Source organism: Pongo pygmaeus, chromosome 18, assembly GCF_028885625.2.
Source record: "Pongo pygmaeus isolate AG05252 chromosome 18, NHGRI_mPonPyg2-v2.0_pri, whole genome shotgun sequence".
Classification (NCBI taxonomy): Eukaryota; Metazoa; Chordata; class Mammalia; order Primates; family Hominidae; genus Pongo; species Pongo pygmaeus.
The window spans coordinates 45,363,033-45,390,017 of record NC_072391.2 but is presented as its reverse complement, the minus strand read 5'-3'; the positions used below and the strand labels follow the sequence as shown (position 1 = coordinate 45,390,017).

Genomic DNA, 26,985 nt, shown 5'->3' with positions numbered 1-26,985 from the left:
TGGGTATCTCAGGGTCATTTTTGTTGTTCAATTTCCCACCTGTACAATTGTTATGATTCACTTTCCTTATGTGTCTAATACATCTTGTTCCATGAAATGATCAATTTCTTCTGAAATAATTCTATCAATAAGGTAAATATGCAGATTAAGGAAGTACTTAAAATATTTAAGTAAAAATCTAAAAACAGAATGTGTCTTCTAATGTATTATTGCATTCTTTTTTTTTAGACGGAGTTTCACTCTTGTCGCCCAGGCTGGAGTGCAATGGCACGATCTGGGCTCACTGCAACCTCCACCTCCCGCGTTCAAGCAATTCTCCTGCCTCAGCCTCCCAAGTAGCTGGGACTACAGGCGTGCGTCACCATGCCCGGCTAGTTTTTGTATTTTTAGCAGAGACGGGGGTTTCACAGTCTTGGCCAGGCTGGTCTCGAACTCCTGACCTCATGATCCACCTGCCTCAGCCTCCCAAAGTGCTGGGATTACAGGTGTGAGCTGCTGCGCCCGGCTGATTGCATTCTTAATATGTCAATGCTATTAGTTTTTAAAGAACATTTGGCATATCTAATTATTGCCAATTTCACACTACTGTTCCCTCTTAACTAAAAATAGTGATATTTGATTGAAATTGTAAGTATGCACAACTCTTTGTGACCCTTCCAATCCTAGACCAACACGTATAGACCCATCAGAGGGACCCATATTTGACATTCATTCAACAGTCTTTACCAAGCATCCTGATGCAGGCTCTGTTATAGGCCATGGGGACATAAGCATGAATACCTCCTGGCACTGAGAGACTAAGGGCATCAGACACAGGAGCAGTTATACTCCAGTGTGGGGAGCTCTGAAGGGCAAGGGTCCCTCCCTGTCTGGAGAGAAGACACAGGTGTCACAGGAGAGGCTGAGTCTTAAAATATGAGTGGGAGTTTGCCAGCAGATGTCAAGGAATGGAGATATGAAGAATTTTGTAGGCCTTCTTTCCAAGGACAAGCGTGGCGCCATGTGAGACACAGAACCTGAGCTGTCAAATTTCTGTGGTGTGCAGGTTGCTCTGTAGTGGTGTTCACACCATCAACTGGTTTCTTTTGTAGCTCATAGAGCACTTGAATGCTCCTGCCAGGGCTGTCACCACAGAAGCGATCCATCTGGCAACTTCTTTAAAGTCTTAGTACTGAGATCCCAAGTCTTGAATTCATGAATATTTGATTTTTCTAGTTGTAGATTTGTTTCAGTAGCATTCAGAAATGGGAAGAGCAGATTCTACATCCCTTGGAGAGGTGCTGGGGTCCACCACTGTCATCTCTTAAGCAGCATTAAGCAGCCCCAGCCTGGCCTGATGCTTGCATTGCTGAGAACCAGCTGCTCTCCAATCCTTCCAGTAGGGCCTTTTCTTGGCACAACGGATTCCTGTTGGGGTCTTGGACCAGATTGAACATGCAGCATCAGTGCTGCCTTCAACAGGTGGCATAGCAGGTTTATATGGAGCAACACGGAGAAGTAATTTACTACCATGATTCTTTGAGGCATTTAGTTGGTGTTCACACTCTTTCTCAGTTCTAGCAGCTAATTTTGTTTGCTTGAAAGGCAAGCATGATGACAGAATCTCCTGGAATTCGCTTCTGGGTGCATTCTATTCAGGAGACTTTAAAGTGTCTTCATGTCTATCCTCTTCTTCCTTTATTATTTTCTCAGGGCAGTAACCTTTAGACAAGGGCTTTTCATACACCATGGTCAGAAGCCAACACTGAGGCTTTTATATGAGGTGGGGGACTACCTGAAAACATGAGTCAGGAATAATCAAATGAGAGAATCCTGTCCCCATCCAGGTGTATTGGTCCTTTGTCCCTTTGGAGGTGCCTAATGTCCGTTCCTTTTCCTAAAACCAGCCTGATTTCCGGCAGTGACCTACTCTTTCCATGCAGGCTCCCTGAACCAGAAGACTCAGGATTCTGTGTCCCAGTGACAGAGTGAAAGGGCACAGCCAGGGACTGAGGAGGTGCCCAGGCCCACCTACTCGCATGGCCTCTCCTCGGATTCGGGGCAGTTCTGAGTCTCGCCGTCATAGCACATGCAGTGTGAGCTATGCCTAGGCTTCCTGGGGACACCTGCACCCACTCCTGCTCCTCCCCACTTTTTTTGTAGTAACCTTTATTTTTATTTTATTTTTAAAACATGCACTTAATTGATCTTGTTTCTGTAGGAAACTTTATGTATTTTGAAAAGGTGACCTATGATACTGTTCCTAAATTTGAAATCTAGGCTAAGTTCCTAGAACCCATTTGATATAGTTTGGATCTGTGTCTCCACCAAATCTCATGTTGAACTATAATCCTCAGTGTTGGAGGTGGGGCCTGGTGGGAGGTGACTGGATCACGGAGGGAAATTTCTCATGAATGGTTTAGCCCCATCCCCTTGGTACTGTCCTCGCAATAGTGAGTGAGTTCTTGTGGGAGGTGGTTGTTTAAAAGTGTGTGGCCACCTCCCCTCCTGCACTCTTGCTCCTGCTCTGGCCACATGATATGCCTGCTCCCCCTTCACTTTCTGCCAAGACTGTAAGTTTCCTGAGGCCTCCCCAGAAGCTGATGCTGGAGCTATTTATTTATTTTTGAGATGGAGTCTCGCTCTGTGTCCCAAGCTGGAGTGCAGTGGCACGATCTCAGCTCACTGCAACCTCCGCCTCCTGGGTTCAAGCGGTTCTTCTGCCTCGGCCTCCCAAGTAGCTGAGACTACAGGTGTGCGCCACCACGCCCAGCTAATTTTGTATTTTTAGTAGAGACGGGGTTTCACCATATTGGCCAGGCTGGTCTCGAAATCCTGACCTCATGATCCACCTGCCCTTGGCCTCCCAAAGTGCTGGGATTACAGGTGTGAGCCAGTGCACCTGGCCTAATGCTGGAGCTATGCTTCCTGCAGAACCTTCAAAACCGTGAGCCAATTAAACCTCTTTTCTTTATAAATTACCCAATCTCAGGTGGCTCTTTTTTTTTTTTTTTTTTTTTGAGACAGAGTTTTCACTGTCACCTAGGCTAGAGTGCAGTGGTGTGATCACAGCTCACTGCAGCCTCAACCTTCTGGGCTCAGGTGGATCCCACCTCAGCCTCCCAGGTGATATTCTGTATTTTTTGTAGAGACCGGGTCTCACTTTGCTGCCCAGGTTGGTCTCGAACTCAAGCGATCTGCCCACCTTGGCCTCCCAAAGTGCTGGGATTTACAGGCGTGAGCCACTGTGCCTGGTTTCAGGTATTTCTTTAGAGGAATGCAAGAATGAACTAATCCACCATTTTTCAATCTGTTTAGGGAATACTAAAGAGATATTATTAATTAATAAAAGTGTGCCTTCTTACCTTACTTCCCAACTGCCAGTTTGCTAGGTCAGTAACATTTTTTGACATTAATATATTTTTGTAGATTCATCTTCGATGAAAGTAAAAAAACAGTAAGTGGTGGTATAAGGTTATTAAATATGTACAAAATTTGGATTAGAAAAACAATGGGGATTTTTTGGTGATTGGGGATAGGTCTCTGTTTTTAGGGAGTATGGTAGTTGCAGAAATTAGAATTTGTTTATTGTTTTTAGTATTACTGGGCAATGCAGTGGGTACACTGACTCACCAAATTCGAACTCCGTGATAACGTGCACATGCTTACCACCAGTTATCAGAGGAAGACATCAAGCTCAAGGAGACCGAGTTTATAATTTAGTCAGTAAGAGGCTGCCTTGCAACTTTCAGGCCTTATTCTTCTACCCTTCTCAGCCCCTGCTTATGGCAGCTGGCTTTACCATCCTGACTCTCTCTTCACTGTCTCTGACACTCAGGAAGATTCTAAACTCTGCTCCTTCCTTTCTGCCCCAGCCCCTGCTATCACCCTGGGTGTCTTCAGTGAAGGCATGATGCTCACCCAGAACCTGGCTTCTCAGTTCCTTAAATGCCTCCTGAACTCAGCCACCCTCTTCCAGGTACTTATCACCAACAGAAACCATACTACCTCTGAAACCCCTGACCATCATTTCTTATCCTTCTAGCTCACCTGTACTCAAGCCATGAACTCCAGCACATTTCCATCATACAGCAGCTCTGCCCTAGCTTCACTCCTCTCTTGTGCAGCTCACACACGTTAGCCCCATCATTATATTCTTTTCCTTATAAATAACTCAATATTCTTGTCCCTTTCTACGTAATATCCTGCAAAAGGTATCCCTTCTCCCATCAAAAGCCATTTCCTCACTGGTGCTTTGGGTCCCACCCCCTCACTTTCCTGGAGACCTTGTTTCTATCGTACCACTGCTCTGTCCTGCAACATCAGTCCTGTGCTCTCTACTGGATTACTCTTAGCAGCAGCTACTATTTTGAAAACATTCTCCCTTTGACATCCATATTCTCTTCTTGCTGCCTCATTTCTCTGCAATTGTTTACAGCCAAACTTCTAAAGAGCTGCCTACACACTAATTCTACTTCCTCACCTCCCATTCTCTCTTCAACATACTCCAATTTCTACCATCCCCACCACTCCTTCCTTGTGAAATCTCTTTCAAGGTCACCAACAACCTTCATGCCATCAAATCCAATACACATTTGTTCTGACCTTGATCTTCTTTGATCTCTCAAACAGTAAACACATTTTGATGTCCCCTCTTTCTTGAAATACTCTCCTCTTCTGTCTCTCTGGCAGCACAACATTCTGGTTTTCCTCTTCCCTGAAGGCTTGTTCCTTCCCAGTCCCTTTCTGTTTTTCCTGACTTCTTTGTTGGCTCCTCTTCTCTCTATATGATCCCTAAATAATGCTGTTCTTCAGGGCTTGCTTCTAGACTACCTGCTTTTTTAAAATGTATCCTTTTTTCTTAGGTGATGTGAAAGCCTCAATATCTGGGGCTCTAAATATCCTCTATTTTCTAACAACTCTAAAATCTCCATCTTGGGTATTTCCTCTGAGCAATAGATCTGAATGTCCAAATGTCTCTACTTCTATGCCTCACAGATATTTCTAACTTTTATTTTATTTTTTTGAGACAGGGTCTTGTTCTGTCACCCAGGCTGGAGTGCAGTGGCGTGATCTCGGCTCATTGCAACCTCCGTCTCCCAGGCTCAAGTGATCCTCCCACCTCAGCCTCCCAAGTAGTTGTGACTACAGGCGTGAGCCACTACACCCAGCTAATTTTTGTATTTTTTGTAGAGAAGGGATTTTGCCGTGTCACCCAGGCTGGTCTTGAACTCCCAGACTCAAGCAATCCACCTGCCTCAGCCTCCCAAAGTGCTGGGATTACAGGCATGAGCCACCGCGCCCAGCCTGGATATTTCAACTGTAATGTGTTCAAAAGAGCTCTCAGTTTTCTTTGCAACACTCTCTCCTCATCTCCCTCCCCCAGTGTTCCCCATCTCAGTAAATGGCACTACTACACACATGCCCTGTCACTCTGGCCAGAAACCTGTAAGTCCCTTTTGATAACTGTTTCCTTCATTCCCCAAATGTTTCCCATCAGCATGTCTACTTCTACCTCTAAAACAGACCTCAGATATAGCTAGAGTAGTTACTGTCTATCTCAGTACCACCCTGTTTGTTTTCTCTATAGCATCAACTTCAATTTGTGATTATTTGTTTACTTGTCTATTGTTTTCCTGCATTAAAGTGGGATCCATGAAGGCAGACATCATACCTTGCTTGTTTACTACTGTGTTGCCAGAAGCACATGTTAGGTCCTTAATAGTTGTTTATTAAATGAATCAAACTCTTTCTAGAAGAAACCACAGACCCTAGACTGTAATTTACCCTAAGGGAGAATACAGTCATTTAGACAAAAAAAAAGGTATTGGCTGGGTTTTGTGGCTCATGCCTGTAATTCCAGCACTTTGGGAGGCTGAGGCAGGTGGATGGCTTGAGCTCAGGAGTTTGAGACCAGTCTGGGACAACATGGTGAAACCCCATCTCTACAAAAAAATACAGAAAAAATTAGCTGGGTATGGTAGCACACGCCTGTGGTCCCAGCTACTCAGGAGGCTGAAGTGGGAGAATAGCTTGAGCCCAGGAGGTCGAGGTTGCAGTGAGCTATGATCATGCCACTGCACTCCAGCCTAGGTGACAGAGTGAGACCTCATCTCAAAAAGTAAAAACAAACAAACGAAAGGTATCTTCTAACATCTTGGGAACACCTCAACATGTATTCCAATATTCCTAGTATAACCTCTCCCTTCAGATTCTTTGCCTAGGAGAGCACAAAGAAGTAGAGAAATAAGACTGGCCACTTGTGAAGTGCAAAGAACAGAGGCCCTGCTCAGGTCCACCTGTGAGCTCTCTGCAACGAACAGAGGCCCTGCTCAGGTTGCCTGTGATGTTTTTCTAGAGTAATAAACAAAGCACTAGGTTTGGAGTTGGTCAGGTCTAGAACCAAATCTCATTTCTGGCATAAGTTGTGTCTTCTCTAAAGTTATTTAAATACTCTAAGCCTGTTTCCTCAACTGTTATTGGAAAGACAACCATGACTGAGGATTAAATGATCACGTGTGGAGGGCCTTACACAGTGCCTGATAGCCAAGAGATACAAAAATGGGAGTGGTCAACAAGTTGAGCCCAGCCTCTCCCATTCCAAAACAGAGCACTAGAGTTGGTAAGAATATGAATGAGAATCTGATGTAGAGCAGATGCCTTTTTAAAAAACTCTAATACATCACTGCCACTCTCTTCTAGCAGACAAGGGCAGGAATTATCGTGGCCTGACAGGGTACTGTGGAAGGGTAGAAAGAATAATGGACTTGGAATAAACTGATCTGAGTCTGAATCCTAACTCTACCAACTGCCACTTACGTGAATTTGTATAATTCATTTAATCTCACTTTTTCCCTTGTATGTAAAATGGAATTACACTCCTAGCACAGTGACAGCCCTCACGGACAAGAAAGAAATGTTCCATAAATCTTAATTTTATAGATGCAAAAGCAGAGGTAGACTGTGTGGTTAAGTAATTTGGGGCTGGTGGTCATCAGACCACTACAGGTAGAGACAGACCCCCGGCTACAGGGTGAGTTCTCACTTTCAAGTATGAAAAAAATGAACACAATGTTCCCAACACTCAAAACACCATGTCAGGCCTCTGAGCCCAAGCTAAGCCATCCTATCCCCTGTGACCTGCATGTATACATCCAGATGGCCTGAAGCAAGTGAAGAATCACAAAAGAAGTGAAAATGGTTGGTTCCTGCCTTAACTGATGACATTCCACCATTGTGATTTGTTTCTGTCCCACCTTAACTGAGCGATTAACCTAGTGAAATTCCTTCTCCTGGCTCAGAAGCTCCCCAACTGAGCATCTTGTGACCCCCACCCCTGCCAGCAAGAGAACAACCCCCTTTGACTGTAATTTTCCACTACCCACCCAAATCCTATGAAATGGCCCCACCCCTATCTCCCTTCGCTGACCCTCCTTTCGGACTCAGCCCGCCTGCACCCAGGTGAAATAAACAGCCTTGTTGCTCACACAAAGCCTGTTTGGTGGTCTCTTCGCACAGACGCACGTGACACACCACATCTTCCATTCTAAGATGCTATCTATAAAAGACAAAATGGCTACTGGAGTCTTTCTGCAGACTCATGTTAGTAAAAGTGTTACTATGTAAAGCTCACATGCTACAAGGAAAATAAGGTTCTCCGATGCTAACAAGGATAACTGGTAAGCAGTGTTTATAAAATTTCTCATTTCTGTTCTCTTGGCTCTTTCTTTGCTAATGTTCCAGGAATGTCAGCAATGCTTCCAAACTTAACATCAGCAGAAATGGCTGGGAGAGAGGGGTATATGCAACAGAGACATGCATTAATCTTTTGTCTTTATTTGCTGCTCTAGTTTAAATCCTCAAAGAACTGTTGGAACGTACTTTTCTGGAAAGCCTACAGAAAAAGGCCATCGGCCATGCAGGAGTCAAAACCTGTTTGCGTCTTCACTCACAAAGTCACTGGATCCTCCCAGAACGAGAAAGCAGGTTTTGTTCACTTTCTCAATCAACAATGTTTTGCTCAAGTTCTTTCAACACTTCAAAATTCAAATCCATGATATCTTAAGAATTCAAATAATCAAAACAATGCTTCTGATTCTATTGTTCAAGTCCAGATTTACTGTCAAGAGTAAACAAGTTCTGTTCTTGTAACTGAGAGCTCTGTAGAGAGGCTCATTAGCTTTAATGACCAGTTTAGAGTTTAAATGGATAAACAAGACAGGCTTGGGGGCTATTTCTCATCTGCTCAGTTGTAAGAACTTGAGGAAAACCATATCTACTGATAATGATTTCAAATGTTAGATGGAGAGATTATCTTCTACATAGTTTATCAGATTTATTTTCTGAATATATTTTTTCCTTAAACTGATAAGGAGGTGATGATAAAGCTAAATTCAGTAGTATAATACATTTTTATAGTAACCAACGTATGAAAGCTCATCTAAGCACCTATAAATTATTTCACAATGCCCTTAGCAGTTATAGCCTAACATCTATTTCCATCAGCTGCTTCAACTCAGTCTTGGCGCCCAGGCCTTCTGCTGTGAGGTATAGTTAGGAGAGAAAGATGAAAATAGGGCTAGACCTGCATGTGGGTTTAACCCTAAAGGAACTATTAACAATGGAACAATAGGTTCCTGAAAGATGTCATCTGGGTCTGCACTAGCAGTCTGAAGCTAAGCTATGCTCGTGTTTTCAGACCTGTATCAGGTTGATTCCCCGCCTCTTCCCCCAAGCCCTTGATAGCACAAAGAAATCCCTCCTTAAAGTACACATAAGAATATGTAATTTTTCTAAGAAGAAGAGTCAGAGGCATTGTTCTTAAAATGGAACTGAATGGTAGAGAATAAAATGAGACTGGGGTTCTAAAAGAGGATATGGCTGGGATCTCTGGCTCCTGGCAAGTCATATTATCACAATAAGCACTAAAACACAATACCATATAGAAATAAAGTTTCCATCTTAAGGCAAAATTCAGCCTCTGGAAACACCCAATTTTACTTCTCTGTTAAGCAACCACCTGAGTAAACCAGTGAGTACCAACACAAAAATGAGAACGGAGTGAGACTGGCCAAGCTGCAGACGCTGAGATGTGGATCTTTGTGAAGACCCTCACAGGCAATACCATCACCCTTGAGGTCGAGCCCAGTGATGCCACTGAGAATGTCAAAGCCAAAATTCAAGACAAGTAGGGCATCCTACCTGACCAGCAGTGTCTGATATTTCAGGGCAAACAGCTGAAGGATGGCCACACACTCTTAGACTACAACATCCAGAAAGAGTCCACCCTGCGCCGGATGCTGTGCCTGAGAGGTGGCATTACAGAGCCTTCCCTCTGCCACCTTGCCCAGAAATACAACTGCAACAAGATGATCTGCCACAAGAGCTGTGCTCGCCTGCACCCCCATGCTGTCAACTGCTGCAAGAAGTGCGGCCACACCAACAACCTGCTTCCCAAAAAGGTCGAATAAGGCTATTCCTTCCCCAAAGGGCAGCCTCCTGCCCAGGCCCTACGGCCCTGGGGCCTCAATAAAGTGTTCCTTTCATTGAGTGGAGCAAAAAGAAATAAAAAGAATGAATCACCTCCATTTCATACATCGGGGGCCCAAGGATGTCTTTCAGAGCATGGAAATCAATCAAAATCGGCATTTCAGGTGGTAAAGCCAAGTCAGTAGTGTCACTGATAGATTCAGGTTTTTCATCTTCTAAGATGTGTTCTCTGCAACCTAAAAGAAAAAAAAATGTATTTAGAAGTTCTAAGAGATTTACAGGCTGGAAAATTCACTAGCGGTAAATATCAAACAGAAGCCCAGTGGACCTCAAAAGTTCAGTCACTTTTATGCATTTATCAAGGCAAACATTCACCTGTGTATCTGTGGAATGCAGGTGAAATAATTTGTGTTTCAAGAGCTCACCGAGGGTGGTATTTGCAATTGCCTTGTTCAATTACTTTTACTTGCTTATTGTCTATCTCCCCATTAAAGTGTAAGTTCCAGAAGGGAAACAACTTTGCCTGTCCTTTTTGACCATTATATTCTTAAGTCAAGAGCAATTCCCGGCACTATTCAACTTAATGGCCTATAGCTAGGACAAAGACTGAAGGGCTAAGTGCAGTAGGTTACTTTGCATTCTCAGATCTAACAATTCTCTGTTAGATCAGCATAACTCAGGGCTTGTGACAAACTTTTCAATTCCCTCTTCAGAGGAGTCTGATCAGGTATCTCCTCCCCTCCCCTTCCCTCCTCTTCTCTCTCTCTCTCTTTCTCTCTCTCCCCCGGACACTTTTTTTTTTTTTTTTTTTTTTTTGAGACGGTGTCTAGTGCAGTGGTGTGAATGCAGCTCACTGCTGCCTTGACCTCCTGGGCTCAAGCGATCCTCCCCCGCTTGGCCTCCCAAAGTGCTGGGATTACAGGCATGAGTTGCTGCACCCAGCCAGGTGTCCTGTTTTCTAATGGGCAATGTAAACCTGGACATGATAGAACCCATATAAGCAGTGCCTCTTTTATAAGCATATAGCTTAACTCTAAGGTTATCATTTTCCAATAAATAAATATAATTGGCAGTGCCAGGGTAAGAGAATACAAAGCCTGGTTTGAAATCCCTGCAATAATGGGCCATCTCCTTTACCTGCCTATAAGCCCTGGATGGCTGATATCTTGTCCAAATATTGACTCATTTTGGTTTGGACCTAGACCTACAAGGAGCCGGACCCAATCGACTTATCGGACCACCTTCTGTATCAATCTTTGTAATTCCAGTTCAAGTAATGAAAAATATTACATAATCTGTGGCCAGAAACCCAAAATGGGGAGTAGAGGTTTTAAAACTGCAGGAAATACTGGGCTGTATTTGATCTCATTCCTAGCTTTTTCTTTTAGTTTGCCATAATTGTTCTAACTTCTTGTCTCATGAAGCGTTTTGTTTTAAAGTCTTTCATTACCTTTTTTTAACACACTATTCCTTCTGAAAGTGATTGCTTTTATATTAATACACACATATAATAATTATGCAGTTATCTAACATTGTCTATCTATCTATATTTTTTGAGACGGAGTCTCGCTCTGTCACCCAAGCTGCAGTGCAGTGGTGCAATCTCGGCTCACTGCAACCTCCGCCTCCTGGGTTCAAGCGATTCTCCTGCCTCAGCCTCCAGAATAGCTGGGATTACTGGTGCACAACACCATGCCCGGCTGTTTGTGTGTGTGTGTATGTATATATATATATGTATTCTCTTATACATACATATATACGTATTCTTTTATAGCATTCATTTGCTTCACAATACATGTATATATAATATATACATACATGTGTATATATTATATTATATATTATATATTATAATATTATATATATTGTATATTAATTTTGTATATATATTGTATATATAATTTTGTATATATATACAAAATTTTGTATATATAATTTTGTATATAATTTTGTATATATAGTATATATATTGTATATATAGTACAATATATAATATACAATATATATTGTATATATAGTATATAATATATTGTATATATTATATATTATATATTATATATTATATATTATATATTATATACACACATGTATATGGATATATGTATGTATATATGTATATATACGTATATATGTATGTATGTGTATATATACGTATATATGTATATATGTATGTGTATATATACGTATATATGTATATATATGTATATCCATATATATGGATATACATACATACATATAGACATACATACATATGGATATGCATATATATGGATATACATACATATATATGGATATCCATATGTATATATGTATATACACATATGGATATACATGTATGTATATCCATATATATATGTATGTATATCCATATATATATAATTTTTTTTTTTTTGAGATGGAGTCTCGCTGTGTCACCCAGGCGGGCGTGTAGTGCCACAATCATGGCTCACTGAAACCTCTGCCTTCTGGGTTCAAGCGATTCTCCTGGCTCAACTTCCCTGTAGCTGGGACTACAGGCACATGCCACCATGCCCGGCTAAATTTTGCATTTTTAGTAGAGATGGGGTTTCACCATGTTGGCCAGGCTGGTCTCAAACTCCTGACCTCAGGTGATCCACCCACCTCAGCCTCCCAAACTGCTGGGATTACAGGTGTGAGCCACCGCGCCCGGCCTAATGTTTGTATTTTTAGTAGAGACAGGGTTTCACTATGTTGGCCAGGCTGGTCTTGAACTCTTGACCTCAAGTGATCTGGCTGCCTCAGCTTCCCATAGTGTTGGGATTACAGGTGTGAGCCACCACGTCCAGCAATATATCTACATATATTTATTTTAGTTTTGCTATGGTTCTTCCGTATTTTCCACTAACTCCTTTCCTTTCAAAAGTGATTACTGAGTATGTTTAATACTAGTAGACCCTTATTTTATTTTTATATTTTCTTGGACCTCACAGGGATGAACCTAACTTTAAATTCTAACAATAACTGGAGACATCCTGAGTGTCACTAAATGATACCACTGTGAACTTCTGGGTGAGGGATTCTCCCACTCTCCTCTCCTGCTGGGCTCTAGTGGGCTCCTCTTCAGGACTGAAACCATGAATGACACAGGAAGGAAAACACAACAGTTCAGATTTTCTGCCAATGGATGGCTATTTAACAGCAAATTATGTTGAACAAAGCATTAAACCTCTCACTACCTCTCTCTGCAGAATTGCTGTGAGAATTAAAAATAAAATCCAGGCCAGGCGCAGTGGCTCACGCCTGTAATCCCAGCACTTTGGGAGGCCGAGGTGGGCGGATCATGAGGTCAGGAGATCGAGACCATCCTGGCTAACACAGTGAAACCCCGTCTCTACTAAAAATACAAAAAATTAGTTGGGCGTGGTGGTGGGCGCCTGTAGTCCTAGCTACTCAGGAGGCTGAGGCAGGAGAATGGCGTGAACCCAGGAGGCAGAGCTTGCAGTGAGCGGAGATCGCGCCACTGCACTCCAGCCTGGGCTGTCTCAAAAAAAAAAAAAAAAAGAAAATCTTTTGTAGACGGCAAAGAGCAATGCACTATTTATCACATATGTAAGTCCTGAGTTGTATATATTCTCATAATTGTACCTCTGTAACATCACTTGATCTTTCAAGGTTTGGCCTGACCAAGTCCTAGGGACATCTTCCCTGATCTTTCTGACTTCTTTTATAGCATTCATTTGCTTCACAAAATCTAGCAATTCTGGGTTAGTCAGCAGCTTGTAGAAATGGGAGATTTTCTGCTTGCTGCTCTTTTTCCAGTATATTCCAAGCAGTATCAATGATCAAAGGTGGGAAAGCACTCACCTGATAAGTTTAGCTACATGCAGATCTCAGAGTGGAAAAGAAAGTAGGTGTCATTGCTTAATTAAAATGAATGCACAGAAGAAAAGCACTACCTGTCTAAGGTTACTACACTCTACAGATGGAAGGTAGTGGTACTCAAAAACTTCAGCCAGTGCAAAAAGAGCTTACAAGTTTCTCTAGTCTGTGGTGCTTTGTGACAAGCTTTTCTGAGATCTAGTTACTGTTGCCAGCTTGTATTTCACTATCACAGGAGGAAGTAAAGCTCAGTGGGTGAAAGCCAACCCACAATTACATAACCAATGCTTTAGGACATCTAATCCTTTTCCAAGTGTAGTAACGGGGTTCAGCGTTCTGAGCACTGGGGGAGTGGGGTTGGGAGAGCTATTTCTAATGCAACTAGACCTTATAATATAAAAGATGGCAATTTAGGGACAGCAGCTGTGTTATTAAAAAATTCAGTAAACTCAAAAATAATCTGCATTTCAAAATGTTCCATCATTAGAATATATGCCTAGAAAACTAAGGCTCCAGTCAAGAAAATGGTGTCAGCCAACTGGGAGAGGCAGGACAGCACTGGATTCTGAGTCACCCCCTGGATTGTGTGTAATGCAAAGTGAGAGTAGGGAAACACTGGATCTTCCTAGAATACCCACTTTGATTCCTCATTATAAAACAAACAAACAACAAGCAAAATGTCATCTCACAAAGATATCACTCAAGGAACGAACCCCCGGTTATATGTGCACCTTCTGGGTCCTATGTGCAAGCATTCAAGCACTCAGCCCTAGTACCATGTTCTCTCTTGTCAGAAAGGACCAGCACCAGGAGAAGACAGTGGCATCATCCCTAGGATTAATTGCTGGCCTTGCCCAAGATTGCAACATTCAAGCAATATGGACTTTTTAAGGCAAGGGGAAAAACCAACAACAAAAAGTTCAACCTTCCAACATATCAGGGACCCTGACCCCAAGTCCTTCCCACTGGAATTGTGCAGTTTTCTTCTTATATACCTTTCTTTTGGACTAAAATAGTGGTTCTTAACAAAGGGTTAATACTCCTATAAAAGAAACTATTATTTCACTGAGAAGCAAAGAAATTCAAATTATAAAAACAAGCTGGTTACCAAAATAACTAGTAAAGTTTAAGAAATGACAAAGGTCAATGTTAAAAAAAGTAAAGAGATCTTCTCAAACACTGTTGCTTACAGAAGTATAAACTGGTTCAATCTTTCAGGAAAGCAATATGGAAATAGACTGAAAGCCTTCCAAATATTTACAGTCTCACACTCAGTGGTTCTTTTTTGCAGCAATCTATCCTTAGGGACATACACAAAAGTACAGGCAAGGGTTTGTGCACAGTCACCCATCGCAGCACTACAAATAACAGCAAAACTTAGATCCAGTATAAGTACCCAACATTAGGAACATGGTTAAGTAAACCATGGCATATCTAACTGGTAAAATACTACAGTCGCTAAAAATGGTTTCCTAAGTGTTTTCAAGTAATGTGAGAAAATTCTTTCAAAATAACGTTAAACTGAGGAAAGGGGAGGATATAACATTTCACACAGGGTGATTTTTACATACACAGTAGTCATCCCTTCTCCACAGGGGATACATTTCCAGACCCACGGTGGATACCTGAAATGCAGGATGGTTCAGAGCCCTATATATACCATTTTTTCCCTATAGATATGTACTTATGATCATGTTTAATTTATAAATTAAGCAAAGTAAGAGATTTACAACAATACTAATAAAATAAACCCAGAATGCCAGCATCACTGCTCTTGGCTTTGGGTCCATTATTAAGTAAAGGAAGGGTTACTTGAACACAAACACCCTGATACCAAGACAGTTGATCTGGTAAGTGAGATGGCTGCTGAGTGGCTAAAGGGGCGGGAGTCATACAGCATGGATATGCTGGACAAAGGGAGGCTTCCTGTCCAGGGCCACACAGAACAGGATGGCTCGACATTTCATCACACTGCCCAGAATAGTGCACAATTTAAAACTTGCGAGTGGATTATTTCTAGAATTTTCCAGTTAATATTTTTGGACGATGGTTGACCACAGGTAACTAAAACTGCAGAAAGTGAAGCTGCAGATGAGGGGGAAGCTACAGTGTCTTTATCATACGAATGAAATGATATAGTCCAAAATGGTAAAAGAGTTATGCCCTGAGTTATGAGATTAACATTACATGAGACATTAAAAATAAATCATTGTCTCCAGTCCTGACTCAGAATTCCCACCTATGTGGCCTAGAACAAGGTGACTTTACCTCTTTGTATCTGGTTTTCTCATCAGCAAAACCAGAATTACAGTACTCTCAGAGAGCTGCTGGGAGAATTTAGTAATGGTCAAAAGCCTTAATATGTATAGATGAGAGATACTGAATTATATACTGGCTCCCACTCCCCCCACTGCCCCCCCTTTTTTTTTTTGAGACAGAGGCTGGAGCGTAGTGGTGCGATCTCAGCTCACTGCAACCTCTGCCGTCTGTGTTCATGCGATTCTCATACCTCAGCCTCCCAAGTAGCTGGGATTACAGGTGTGTACCACCACACACCTGGCCAATTTTTTTTTTTTTTTTTTTTTTTTTTTTTTTGCGACGGAGTCCTCCTGTGTCACCCAGGCTGGAGTGCAATGGTGCAATCTCAGCTCACTGCAACCTCCACCTCCCGGGTTCAAGTGATTCTCCTGCCTCAGCCTCCTGAGAAGCTGAGATTACAGGCGCACGCCACCATGCCTGGCTAATTTTTGTATTTTTAGTAGAGACAGGGTTTCACCAGTTGGTCAGGCTAGTCTCGAACTCCTGATATCGTGATCCACCCGCCATGGCCTCTCAAAGTGCTGGGATTACAGGTGTGAGCCACCGTGCCTGGCCCAATTTTTGTATTTTTAGTAGAGACGGGGTTTCACTATGTTGGCCAGGTTGGTCTTGAACTCCTGGCCTCAGGTCCTCCTGCCTTGGCCTCTCAAAGTGTTGGGATTACAGGAGTGAGCCACTGTACCTGGCCTTTTTTTCTTTCTTAGTTTTCCTTTAGCAAATTCTCCCAGATCCTGATGGCTCCCTTTTTAGAGTAATATTTACTATACAGATTTCTATGACTCACACCTTCTCACCCCAAACCCTTCAATTACAAGAAAACAAAGTGCTCTGTACAATCTCATTCTACCCAGCATCCCACAGACAGGGCTCTGACCACAATCACACAACTATTGGGAATCACATAAATTAAATATGCATAAGAAAAAAAGAAAAAGATACAAAGACTCAAGACTCTCCTCTATGCTATACTATATATCACTATTATATTTCATATAAATGCTCCCTATTAAAATCTTTACAAACTATTTTGAAGCATATTCTCAAAAGTAATAAAGTGAGGCTGGGCGTGGTGGTTCATACCTATAATCCCAGCACTTTGGGAGGCTGAGGCAGGCAGATCACCTGAGGTGAGGAGTTCGAGACCAGCCTGGCCAACATGGTGAAACCCCATCGCTAATGAAAACACAAAAATTAGCTGGACCTGGTGGCAGGTGCCTGTAATCCCAGCTACTTGAGAGGCTGACACAGGAGAACCGCTTGAACCCGGGAAGTGGAGGTTGCAGTGAGCCGAGATCATGCCACTGCATTCCAACCTGGGCAACAACGCGAGATTCCATCTCAAAAAAACAAAACAAAACAAAACAAAAAAACTAAGTAATAAAGTGCTGTTAAACAGAGGTTGAAAAGAAAGGCCATAGAAATATAAAATGAGTAGAATAAGCTAGCTCTGCTTCATCCCACTTCAACTATTTTCCCACTTAAAAGAAAGAAAATCGGTCTGAAAATGGGAGGGGGCTAGTGTTTTTTAGTTGATTTAATCTACACAGAGGTATCTCTCAGCTCTTCTTTACTAGGTATTACTGGCCTATTAATACCTTTAATAGGTATTATCTATGTCTGATTCAGAACATCGCCAAGATAGTTGGGGCATAACCACGGAGTTTCCCAGCATTAAAGCAGTAGAGATGCACACAGCACGAGGGCAGAACCAGCAATGCACTCACAGCATGGACTGTGGTGATGGCTGTGAGCCAACTGAGAGTGAAATGTAGTGTACCCCCGAAGGGGGCTAAGCCATCCTCTAGAGCTGATGGAAGCACAGCTATTATGGAGGGAAGCCTTATAGGCACAGACTCCTCTGGGGAAGGACCAGGCTTTTCCTAAGCAGCTATCACTTGGACACAGTCAACTGTTCTTCTCTACTCATTTTCCCTCTGCCACAGGAACATTATTTCAATGAAAACAGGCCCAATAGCCAAAGAACTGCTGTGGGAAGAGGAAGGAGAGGGAATTATTGAAAGGGGAAATAAGGAGGAAGGATAAGGGGGTTGTAATAACTCAGGAAACTCCAGTAGCTCTCTGTTAAAAAATAAAAAAGTTCCTTGCTGTTTGAAAAAATCTTGAAGCAAAATGGTAGCTCTCGGTAGCTCTTGACCAGTGATCCAACCAATGGCAAGTAGCAGGGAGGCCAGAAACATAAAAAGTGCAACACCCACAATTCCTCAGAATGCGGTAGAAATGGAGACTATCTAACCACAGAGGGCCCTGGGATATCTATCATCATCTTTATTCAAGACAGAATTTTAGTGATCACTCCTTATTCTCTATACTCTGCTTAATCTGAAGCATAATAGTACTGTGCTTTCAAGCCCAGTCCCAGGAGTTCAAGAGCTAAATTTTCTGGTAACAGGAACGCCTTCTTCTAGATTATCAAAGAAGTGTTCATTTTCACAAACAGCAGGTTTTTAATGCCTATGGGTTAGGGATGGAAGAGGGAAAGATGGGACATACAAGAGCCTGTTAATTGCAGCCAGCAATAAAATAGGGTCCAGAAATGGGGACAATTTTCCAAGAAAGGACTACTACTGTTTCTGTTATACTAATATCATGTCTTTGGGAAACTGTTGAGAATGTATAGACTGCATTCTGATGCTCAGCAGAATTCAGGAAGAACCAGGAATTCACGAAGCACAGGCTAGAACCACAATAAACAGAACATTAAACGCTGGGCAGAAGCTTAAAGATCCAGTCTAACCCTCCATTTTATATCTAAGGAAAGAGAGACCCAGTTTAAACAAGCTTAAACAAACTGCCTAAGTCCACAGCGTTCACAGACAGTATTAGGACTACTGACTCTCAAAGACACTTTTTGTCCCAACCTAAAGTCCAGTCTAGAAAAGCCACCTGTAGTTGGTGTGGATGTGGAGAAAGGAGAACTCTTACACACTGGTGGCTGGAATGTAAATTAGTACAGCCATTATGGAAAACAGTATGGAGGTTTCTCAAAATCTAAAAGTTGAACTATCATATGATCCAGCAATCCCACAAATGGGCATTTATCCAAAGGAAATGAATACGTCAAACGGGTATCTGCACTTCCATGTTTGTTGCAGCACTATTCACAATAGCTAATATATGGAATCAACGTAAGCATCCATCAATGGATGAATGGATAAAGAAAATGTGACATATATAAACAATGGAATATTATTCAGCCACAAAAAGAATAAAATCCTGTCACATGTGGCAACATGGTTGAACCTGGAGGACATTATATTAAGTGAAATTAGCCAGGCACCAAAAGACAAATACTGCATGATCTCATTTATACGTAGAATCTAAAGAAGTTGATCTTACAGAAACAGAGAGTAGAACAGTGGTTACAAGAGGCTGGCAAGGGGAGAGATAGTGGGGATGGGGAGAGATTGGTCGATGGGTACAAAATTGCAGATAAATAGGAGGAATAAGTTCTGGTGTTCTACTGCAGGGGTCCCCAAACCCTAGGCTGTGGACCGATCAGTACCAGTCCACGGCCTGTTAGGAGGAGGTGAGCAGCGGGTGGGCGAGCATTACGGCCTAAGCACCGCCTCCTGTCAGATCAGCAGCAGCATTAGATTCTCATAGGAGCTCAAACTCTATTGTGAATTATGAACTGTGCATGTGAGGGATGTAGGGTGGGTGCTCCTTATGAGAATCTAATGCTGATGATCCGAGGTGGAAGAGTTTTATCCTGAAACCACCCCCCCACAGGTCCGTGGAAAAACTGTCTCCCATGAAATTGGTCCCTGGTGCCAAAAAGGTTGGGGACCACTGTTCTGTTGCACAGTGACTATGGTTAACAGTATTGTATATTTCAAAATAGCTAGAATAGAGAATTTTAAATATATTTCCCACAAAGAAATGATAAATATATGAGGTGACAGATACGCTAAACAGCCTGATTTGATTTTTACACAATGTATACATGTACTGAAACATCACATTCTACCCCATAAATATGTATATTACATAGCAATTAAAAAAAGAACAAATGGGGCCCCAGTTTCCTTATCAATAAAATGAAAGTCAGATTGGATAAACTCCACTCTCCCATACCATTCATCATAGGGCCTTATCAAAATAGTCAATTGTGGTTTGTTGAATTAGACCAAATTTCGGCTATGTACTTCTTAAATTTTATCAACATCTGTGAAAAATGACAAATCATCAAAATACTTATTAATTTGCCAAAGAATTACTGTTTTTAATGCTAATTTTGTCAAGTAAACAAATATTTTTAATCAGTGAAAAGTAATTATGTAACAATTATTTCTGAATGATTAAAATTTTTTCTTGCAAGCTGAATTCCATCACACTGGCTTCCTGAGTTGTGGAGTAGGAGCAAAATGGAACGTGGAGATGGTTGTACTTGTGTCAGGGGACAAGAAGTGTGTTACTGGGGATATAAATAACAAGATGGCAGAGGGGTTATGTGTGAGGAGGAGATGTTTACATCTCAACTCTTTGACACACATGATTTCAGACCTTGTTTAAGCATGGAGAGAAAGACACATATGGTTGTGGTTACACAAACAAGTTGTTTTGTTTTAACCGAGCCTACTTTAAAAGTGACATGAAACGCTGAGATTTCAAGTGGCTTTCTTATTGCACAAAATAGCAGAAATATGTGTCACAAGGCTAAACTGACAAGGATATAATGCATCTAAGGACCTTCCCATGGCAAGGCAGAAAAGGGAAAACAAAGTATCTTTTGAAAAAAATCAGAAAAACCTGAGTATTTCCAACTGTATAATTCGTGCTGTCATTTCAGGTTAATCTTTTCCAAAACAACATCTTCCCAGCCAGAGGAATTGTGCTAAGTGCAACTGAGATTCAAGTTACTGACCAGGGCTGCCAAGGCATTTGGGTCTGCATATTTTCAATGTTTTTTATTTTTTTTTTAAAGGAACTAGCTATAATGGAGAAATCTGTAGATCAAATGCCCAGAAGAACCTTCAGGCCAGCAATAAATCCTTTTTCTTTCTGTTGGTATTTTCTTCATTATTTTTGGGGGTGGCAACACAACCTTATGATTACCAAATACATTTTCTTTCAAGTTTACCTACTGAACATTTCTACATAATAACCACTGAGATACAGATGGAAGTTATGACTGTGAGGTATTTTTCAATTTTAGTTGTTTTTTTTTTTTTTTGGAGACAGAGTCTCATCTGTTGCCCAGGCTGGAGTGCAGTGGCACAATCTCAGCTCACTGCAACCTCCGCCTCCTGAGCTCATGTGATTCTCATGCCTCAGTCACCCAAGTAGCTGGGACAACAGGCATGTGCACCACCACACCTGGCTAATTTTTGTATTTTTAGTAGAGATGGGGTTTTGCCATGTTGGCCAGGTTAATCTGGAACTCCTGAGCTTAAGTAATCCACCCGCCTTGGCCTCCCAAAGTGCTGGGATTACAGGCATGAGCCAACGGACCTGGCCATTTTTCAATTTTAGTGGCAATTATCTATTATGAAAAAAACAAACAAACAAAAGGGTATCTGCAAACATTTTTCCACTATTTTTCCATCAAAATGAATTTAGAGATGTAAGCAAATGACCTTTTCATGTCCATTTACTATAAGTAATTTTTATAAGCTACCATATCTTTAGTAAGTAAAATAGAGCTTTCAATGATCAGTTCAGTGCCTCCACAGAGGTTAAAAACCAGCATTTATTTCACTTAAAAAATTGTTTATCTACCTCTTCCAATAGACTACACATTATTTTCTCTTTAATCAGCTTCCCAGAATCCAATTTAGAACTTGGCATATAGTAGGTATAGTCACGCACTGCATAACAACATTTTGGTCAAAGGCAGACCACATATATGACAGAAGTCCCAGAAGACAACGGAGCTGAAAGATTCCTATTGCCTAGTGATGTTGTAGCCCTGTTAGGGCAATGGAATGCATTACCCAAATCTTTGTGGTGATGCTTGGTGTACACAAACCTACTGTGCTGCCAGCTGTATAAATGTACAGCACGTACAATTACATACAGTACATAATACTTCATAGTCATAGTGAGTGCTTATGTTATTGGTTTATGTATTTACTACGCTTCATTTAAAAAAAATTTTTATTCTTATATATATTTTTAGAGGTGGAGTCTCGCTATGTTGCCCAGACTGGTCTTGAACTCATGGGTTCAAGCAATCTTCCTGCCTCAGCCTCCCGAGTAGCTGGGACTACAGGCACACACTATCATGCCTGGACTATACTATGCTTTTTATCATTATTTTAGAGTGTACTCCCTTCTGTAAAAAAGAAGTTAACTGTAAAACAGCCTCAGGCAGGTCCTTCAGTAGGTAGAAGAAGGCACTGTTATCCATGCATGTTACTGCCTCTGAAGACGTTCCAGTGGGCCAAGATGTGGAAGTGGAAGACAGTGAAACTGAAGATCCTGACCTAGTTCGGGACTGGGCTAATGTATGTCTGTGTCTTCGCTTTTAACAAAGAAGTTTAAAAAATAAAACAATTTTTAAAAAAGCTTATATACAGTAAGGATATTAACCCATTTATGCCAGAAGTTGTGAATTTTTTTTTGTGAAAAATCAGACCTTGGCAATGACCTTGAGCAGTAGGATATAAATAACTCCCACAAGCTTAGTGTTCCAATAATGGAGCACTAGGCATAAATGGGTTAAAAATATATTTTTGTATAGCTATACGGTGTATTTGTGTTTTAAGCTGAGTGTTATTATAAAAGATTTGAAAAGTTTTTAAAAGCTGGGTGTGGTGGCACACACCTGTAATCCCAGCTACTTAGGATGAGGTAGAAGGATCACTTGAGCCCAGGAGTTCAAGACCAGCCTGAGCAACACAGCCTGTCTCAAAAAAAGAAAAATAAGTAAAAAAAAGAAATATAGGCTAAGTGTACAGTGTTAATAACTCTATAGTAGTATATATACAGTAAAGTCCTAGGCTTTCACATTCACTCACCACTCACTCGCTGACTCACCCAGAGCTACTTCCAGTCCTGCAACTCCATTCATGGTAAGTGCCTTATATAGAAGTACCAGCTTTTATTTGTTGTTTGTTTTATTTTTTCTTTGTTTATTTGTTGTTTAGATACACAAATACCACTCTGTTATAATTGCCTACAGTATTCAGTATAGTCACATGCTGTAGAAGTTTATAGCCTAGGATTAACAGGCTATACCGTATAGCCTAGGTGTGTAGAAAGCTATACCATCTAGGTTTGTGTAAGTACACTCTATGATGTATTCACATCTATGACATAGATGACAAAATTTCCCAGGGATGCATTTCTCAGAACATATCCCCATCATTAAGCAACGCATATGACTGTATTCAGTAAATGCTAGCTGACTCACTGATTGAATAAATTGGTATAAACAAGGGCCCAAAACATACGAATCCATCTTTAGTACTAGACAAGAAAGTTTGCACCCCTGTTTTCAGTGGGTTTTATGTATTAATAAACCTCATTTCCTGTATTAGAGATTCAGAAAATATTCCTAGACAATTATTTAGATGAGTAGTTAAAATGCAGAGACCATTTGTAATATTTTTTTAAAAACCATAAGTATTGCTTTAATACTCTTGTAACTTGGGTTTGTTTTGATAATGTATAACAATGACAACCAAAGGTCACTGCAGGCCGGGCGCGGTGGCTCACGCCTGCAATCCCAGCACTTCAGGAGGCTGAGACAGGTGGATTTCTTGAGCTCAGGAGTTTGAGAACAGCCTGGGCAACATGGCAAAACCTGTGGTCCCAGCTACTCTAGGGACTGACGTGGGAGGACAGCTTAAGCCCGTGAGGTGGAGGTTGTTAAAATCAGCAAGTTAAAATCAGGCAACTCCACTCCAGTCCGGGTGACAGAGCCAGACTCTGTTTTAAGGTCAATGCATTTTCCTATATGATTCATTTAACAGAATGATGACTTTATAATTATTTGATAATATTTTATTTTCCTGTCCCCGAATGGAATTCAAATAACAAATGTTTGGCTTCTATTATAGTTAGATTTTTGCCTTCATTGAAGCTTCCTCCCAGTCTGTACAGGCAAACAAGTCTCTCTTAAACCAGGCCAATATTGATGAGGGATAAATCAGTAAATCAGTGTAAATGTCAGACTCAGAAAATGATATTTAGTATATCTTCATGATATTGGCAGTATATACCAACATGATATTTTCACCTCAACGTTAGACCACCACCTGATTTTAGAAGTTTGGACATAGCATACTGCCTAGTATCCCTATCAAATGCAATGGATTTAGCACACAAAGTGTTACTCTCTAGATCTATTTTTTTTTTTTTTTAATAATCTTGGCTTATTTGTAAAATCCAATTAGCTCTAACAACACTATAAACCCCTGAAGCTTAGTACCAATGAGCCAGTGCCTTAAGGACTAAACTCTTGTCTCTGAAACCCATATTCCTCAACAGCAACCTTAGTTCCTTGGAAAATTATAAATTCTTATTTGTCCTGAGCTACTAATACAATCAAAGGAAAGGTAAGAATGAACAAGATGAAACAAGACTTTAAATACTGAAAATGCAAAACCGAATCCAAACTTCTAACCCCTATCTGTGCAACCTGGGTCTTTAATAAGAAATCAGCTCAAGTTTGATGGATATTCTACAGCATAAACTTCAATGCTGGCTTAGAAAAATTCTTTTTTTTTTTTTTTTTCTTTTGAGATAGAGTCTTACTCTGCTGCCCAGGCTAGAGTGCAGTGGCTTGATCTCGGCTCACTGCAACCTCTGTCCCCCAAGTTCAAGCGATTCTCCTGCCTCAGCCTCCCGCGTAGTTGGGATTACAGGCGCCTGCCACCGTGCCTGGCTAATTTTTGTATTTCAGTAGAGATGGGGTTTCACCATTTTGGCCAGGCTGGTCTCGAACTCCTGACCTCGTGACCCATCCGCCTCGCCCTCCCAAAGTGCTGGGATTACAGGTGTGAGCCACCGCGCCCAGCCAAAAAATTCTTATAGGCACACGCACAAAAAATAATCTGTGCCAGCTAGCCTTCAAGATGGCGCCCAGATATCCCATCCCCATGGAGTCAGTGCCTCCCATATCATACCAGGGTTGGGCTGTGTGACCAAGAGAATATGGCAATAGTGATGGGTATAAAAGACTACAGTTTTGTCTGATTCTTACTCTCCCTGCTTCTCTCACACATCATTCCCTCTGGGAGAAGCCAGCTGCCACAGCCTCGGCCTAGGGAGAGACACATTACCTCTTACTAGAGGTAAGAAACTGAAGGCTCTGGCCAAGTCAGCAAGGAACTGAGGTCAGCTAACAGCCATGTCAGTGGGCTATATAATATAAAACTATATTAGTTTTATATTAAAACTAATATAAAATCCAAAAGATAGGAAGATCCTGTAACAAGTAGAAGACTGTTCCAAGAAGACAAAGACAGGAATTTAGCAAAAAGTTACACAAAGCACAGAGGTTACTTTTTATTCTTTTTGAGAGAGTCTTGCTCTGTCATCCAGGCTAGAGTGCGGTGGCTTGATTTTTGGCTCACTGCGACCTCCACCTCTTGGGCTCAAGCAATTCTCCTGCCTCACCCTCCCAAGTAGCTGAGATTACAGGCGCCTACCACCATGCCCAACTAATTTTTTCTATTTTTAGTAGAGACGGGGTTTCACTGTGTTGGCCAGGCTGGTCTCAAACTCCTGGCCTCAAGTGATCCGCCTGCCTCGGCCTCCCAAAGTGCCAGGATTACAGGCATTAGCCACCATGTCTGGCCACAGAGGTTACTTTCTAAAAACATTAAATTTAGCATTTTCTGTTAACATAAATGCACTCATGGCCATAGACAGGAGAATGGATGTTTCAGATTTGGAGAAGAATAGTCAAAAAAAAAAAAAAAAGCTGAAAGGATCAAAAGCACTTGATTCTCTTGCGGAGACAGCTTCCTGTTTTGGTTGAGGAAGGAGCTGCACTTAAAATAACTAGCGTAAAGCAAGCTTAGGGCTTGCAAAGTCAATGGCAGGAAGCCACAACAAAGAGCTCTGAAAGCAGCCCAACAGAAGGCTGATTCCTCCTGGAGAACTGCATCCTGAGAAAGGCTAAGGGAAGAGGTGCTTGCACAGTTAGTGAGTGGGAACAAACACAAGTCCATCAGCATGTGGCTCTCCTCTGTGACACTCTGACCCCTTGGCTCTAGGTATACTTGCGCTTACGTGGCAGGATACCTTTCTCCCACTCACCACATTCTTGCCAATAGTTAAAGGTGTGGTAAAGTGGGAGAATGAAAGTCAATGAATGAAAAGAACTAGTGCTGTAAAATTCAAATATTTTATTTTGATGCATTTTGTTTCTTTCTTTTTTTGAGGCAGAGTCTTGCTCTGTTGCCCAGGCTAGAGTGCAGTGGTGTGATCTGGGCTCACTGCAATCTCCGCCTCCCAGGTTCAAATGATCCTCCCATCTCAGCCTCCCAAGTAGCTGGGACTACAGGTGTGCACCACCACGCCCAGCTAATTTTTGTATTTTTAGAAGAGATGGGGTTTCACCATATTGGCCAGGCTGGTCTCAAACTCCTGACCTCAAGTGATCCGCCCACTTCAGCCTCCCAAAGTGCTGGGATTACAGATGTAAGCCACCACACCTGGTTTTTGATGCATTTTAAATTGAGGTTGTCTGGAAAGCAAGCCCTAAGCATGCTTTATGCTAGTTATTTTAAGTGCAGCTCCTTCCTCAACCAAAACAGGAAGCTGTCCCTGCAAGAGAATCAAGTGTTTTTGATCCTTTCAGCTTTTTTTTTTTTTTTTAACTATTCTTCTCCAAATCTGAAAAACCACATCCCAGGAGTACCACATAATAAAAGGATGTATATCAAGGAATTAAGGATATAATACCTACTTCCTTCCACTACATTAGGTTGATTTCACTGTCCCACCTAAGGCAAATATAGCAGATAAACAATAAATCTCCAAATGCAACTCACACAAAATAGGATCGATACTGAGCTATAAAAATTGTCATTGAGGGAGACAGATTTGTGGTCTAGCCAGCCAAAGCTTTGTGGTCAGCAGGGGGCTCAAGGAATCTATCATAAGAGGACAGGCCTGTCATCACTGACATCAAATCTTATTGCTTATGACTCACCACCCAACCACTAGCCTTTTCTCCAACTTATAGCTTCTCTTTTCCTACAGACTGGAAAATGGATAGCCAAGTTTATAAAGACATGTCTGTTAACCAAGTCAAACAGGCAAAGCATAGTGTTTACTGAGGAATGTTGTGAAGGGATTTATAAATCAAATCAGAGTCAAAGTAGGTGGCTACTAAAGATCCTACTCAAATGAGATTTTATAATAGTCAATTATATAGGTAGA

General features: G+C 41.5%; 1 protein-coding gene and 1 pseudogene across 2 annotated transcripts in view; one reads left to right on the top strand and one right to left on the bottom strand.

Moving 5' to 3' along the window:
- LONP2 (lon peptidase 2, peroxisomal) overlaps positions 1 to 26,985 on the bottom strand; it is a 124,988-nt gene that overhangs the window by 17,757 nt on the left and 80,246 nt on the right. For both annotated transcript variants that reach the window (XM_054452502.2, XM_054452503.2), the window contains exon 12: positions 9,562 to 9,704. In XM_054452502.2, the coding sequence (XP_054308477.1) occupies positions 9,562 to 9,704 (143 nt within the window). The remainder of the gene's footprint in view (positions 1 to 9,561; positions 9,705 to 26,985) is intronic.
- Positions 9,066 to 9,449, top strand: LOC129016019 (ubiquitin-like; annotated as a pseudogene).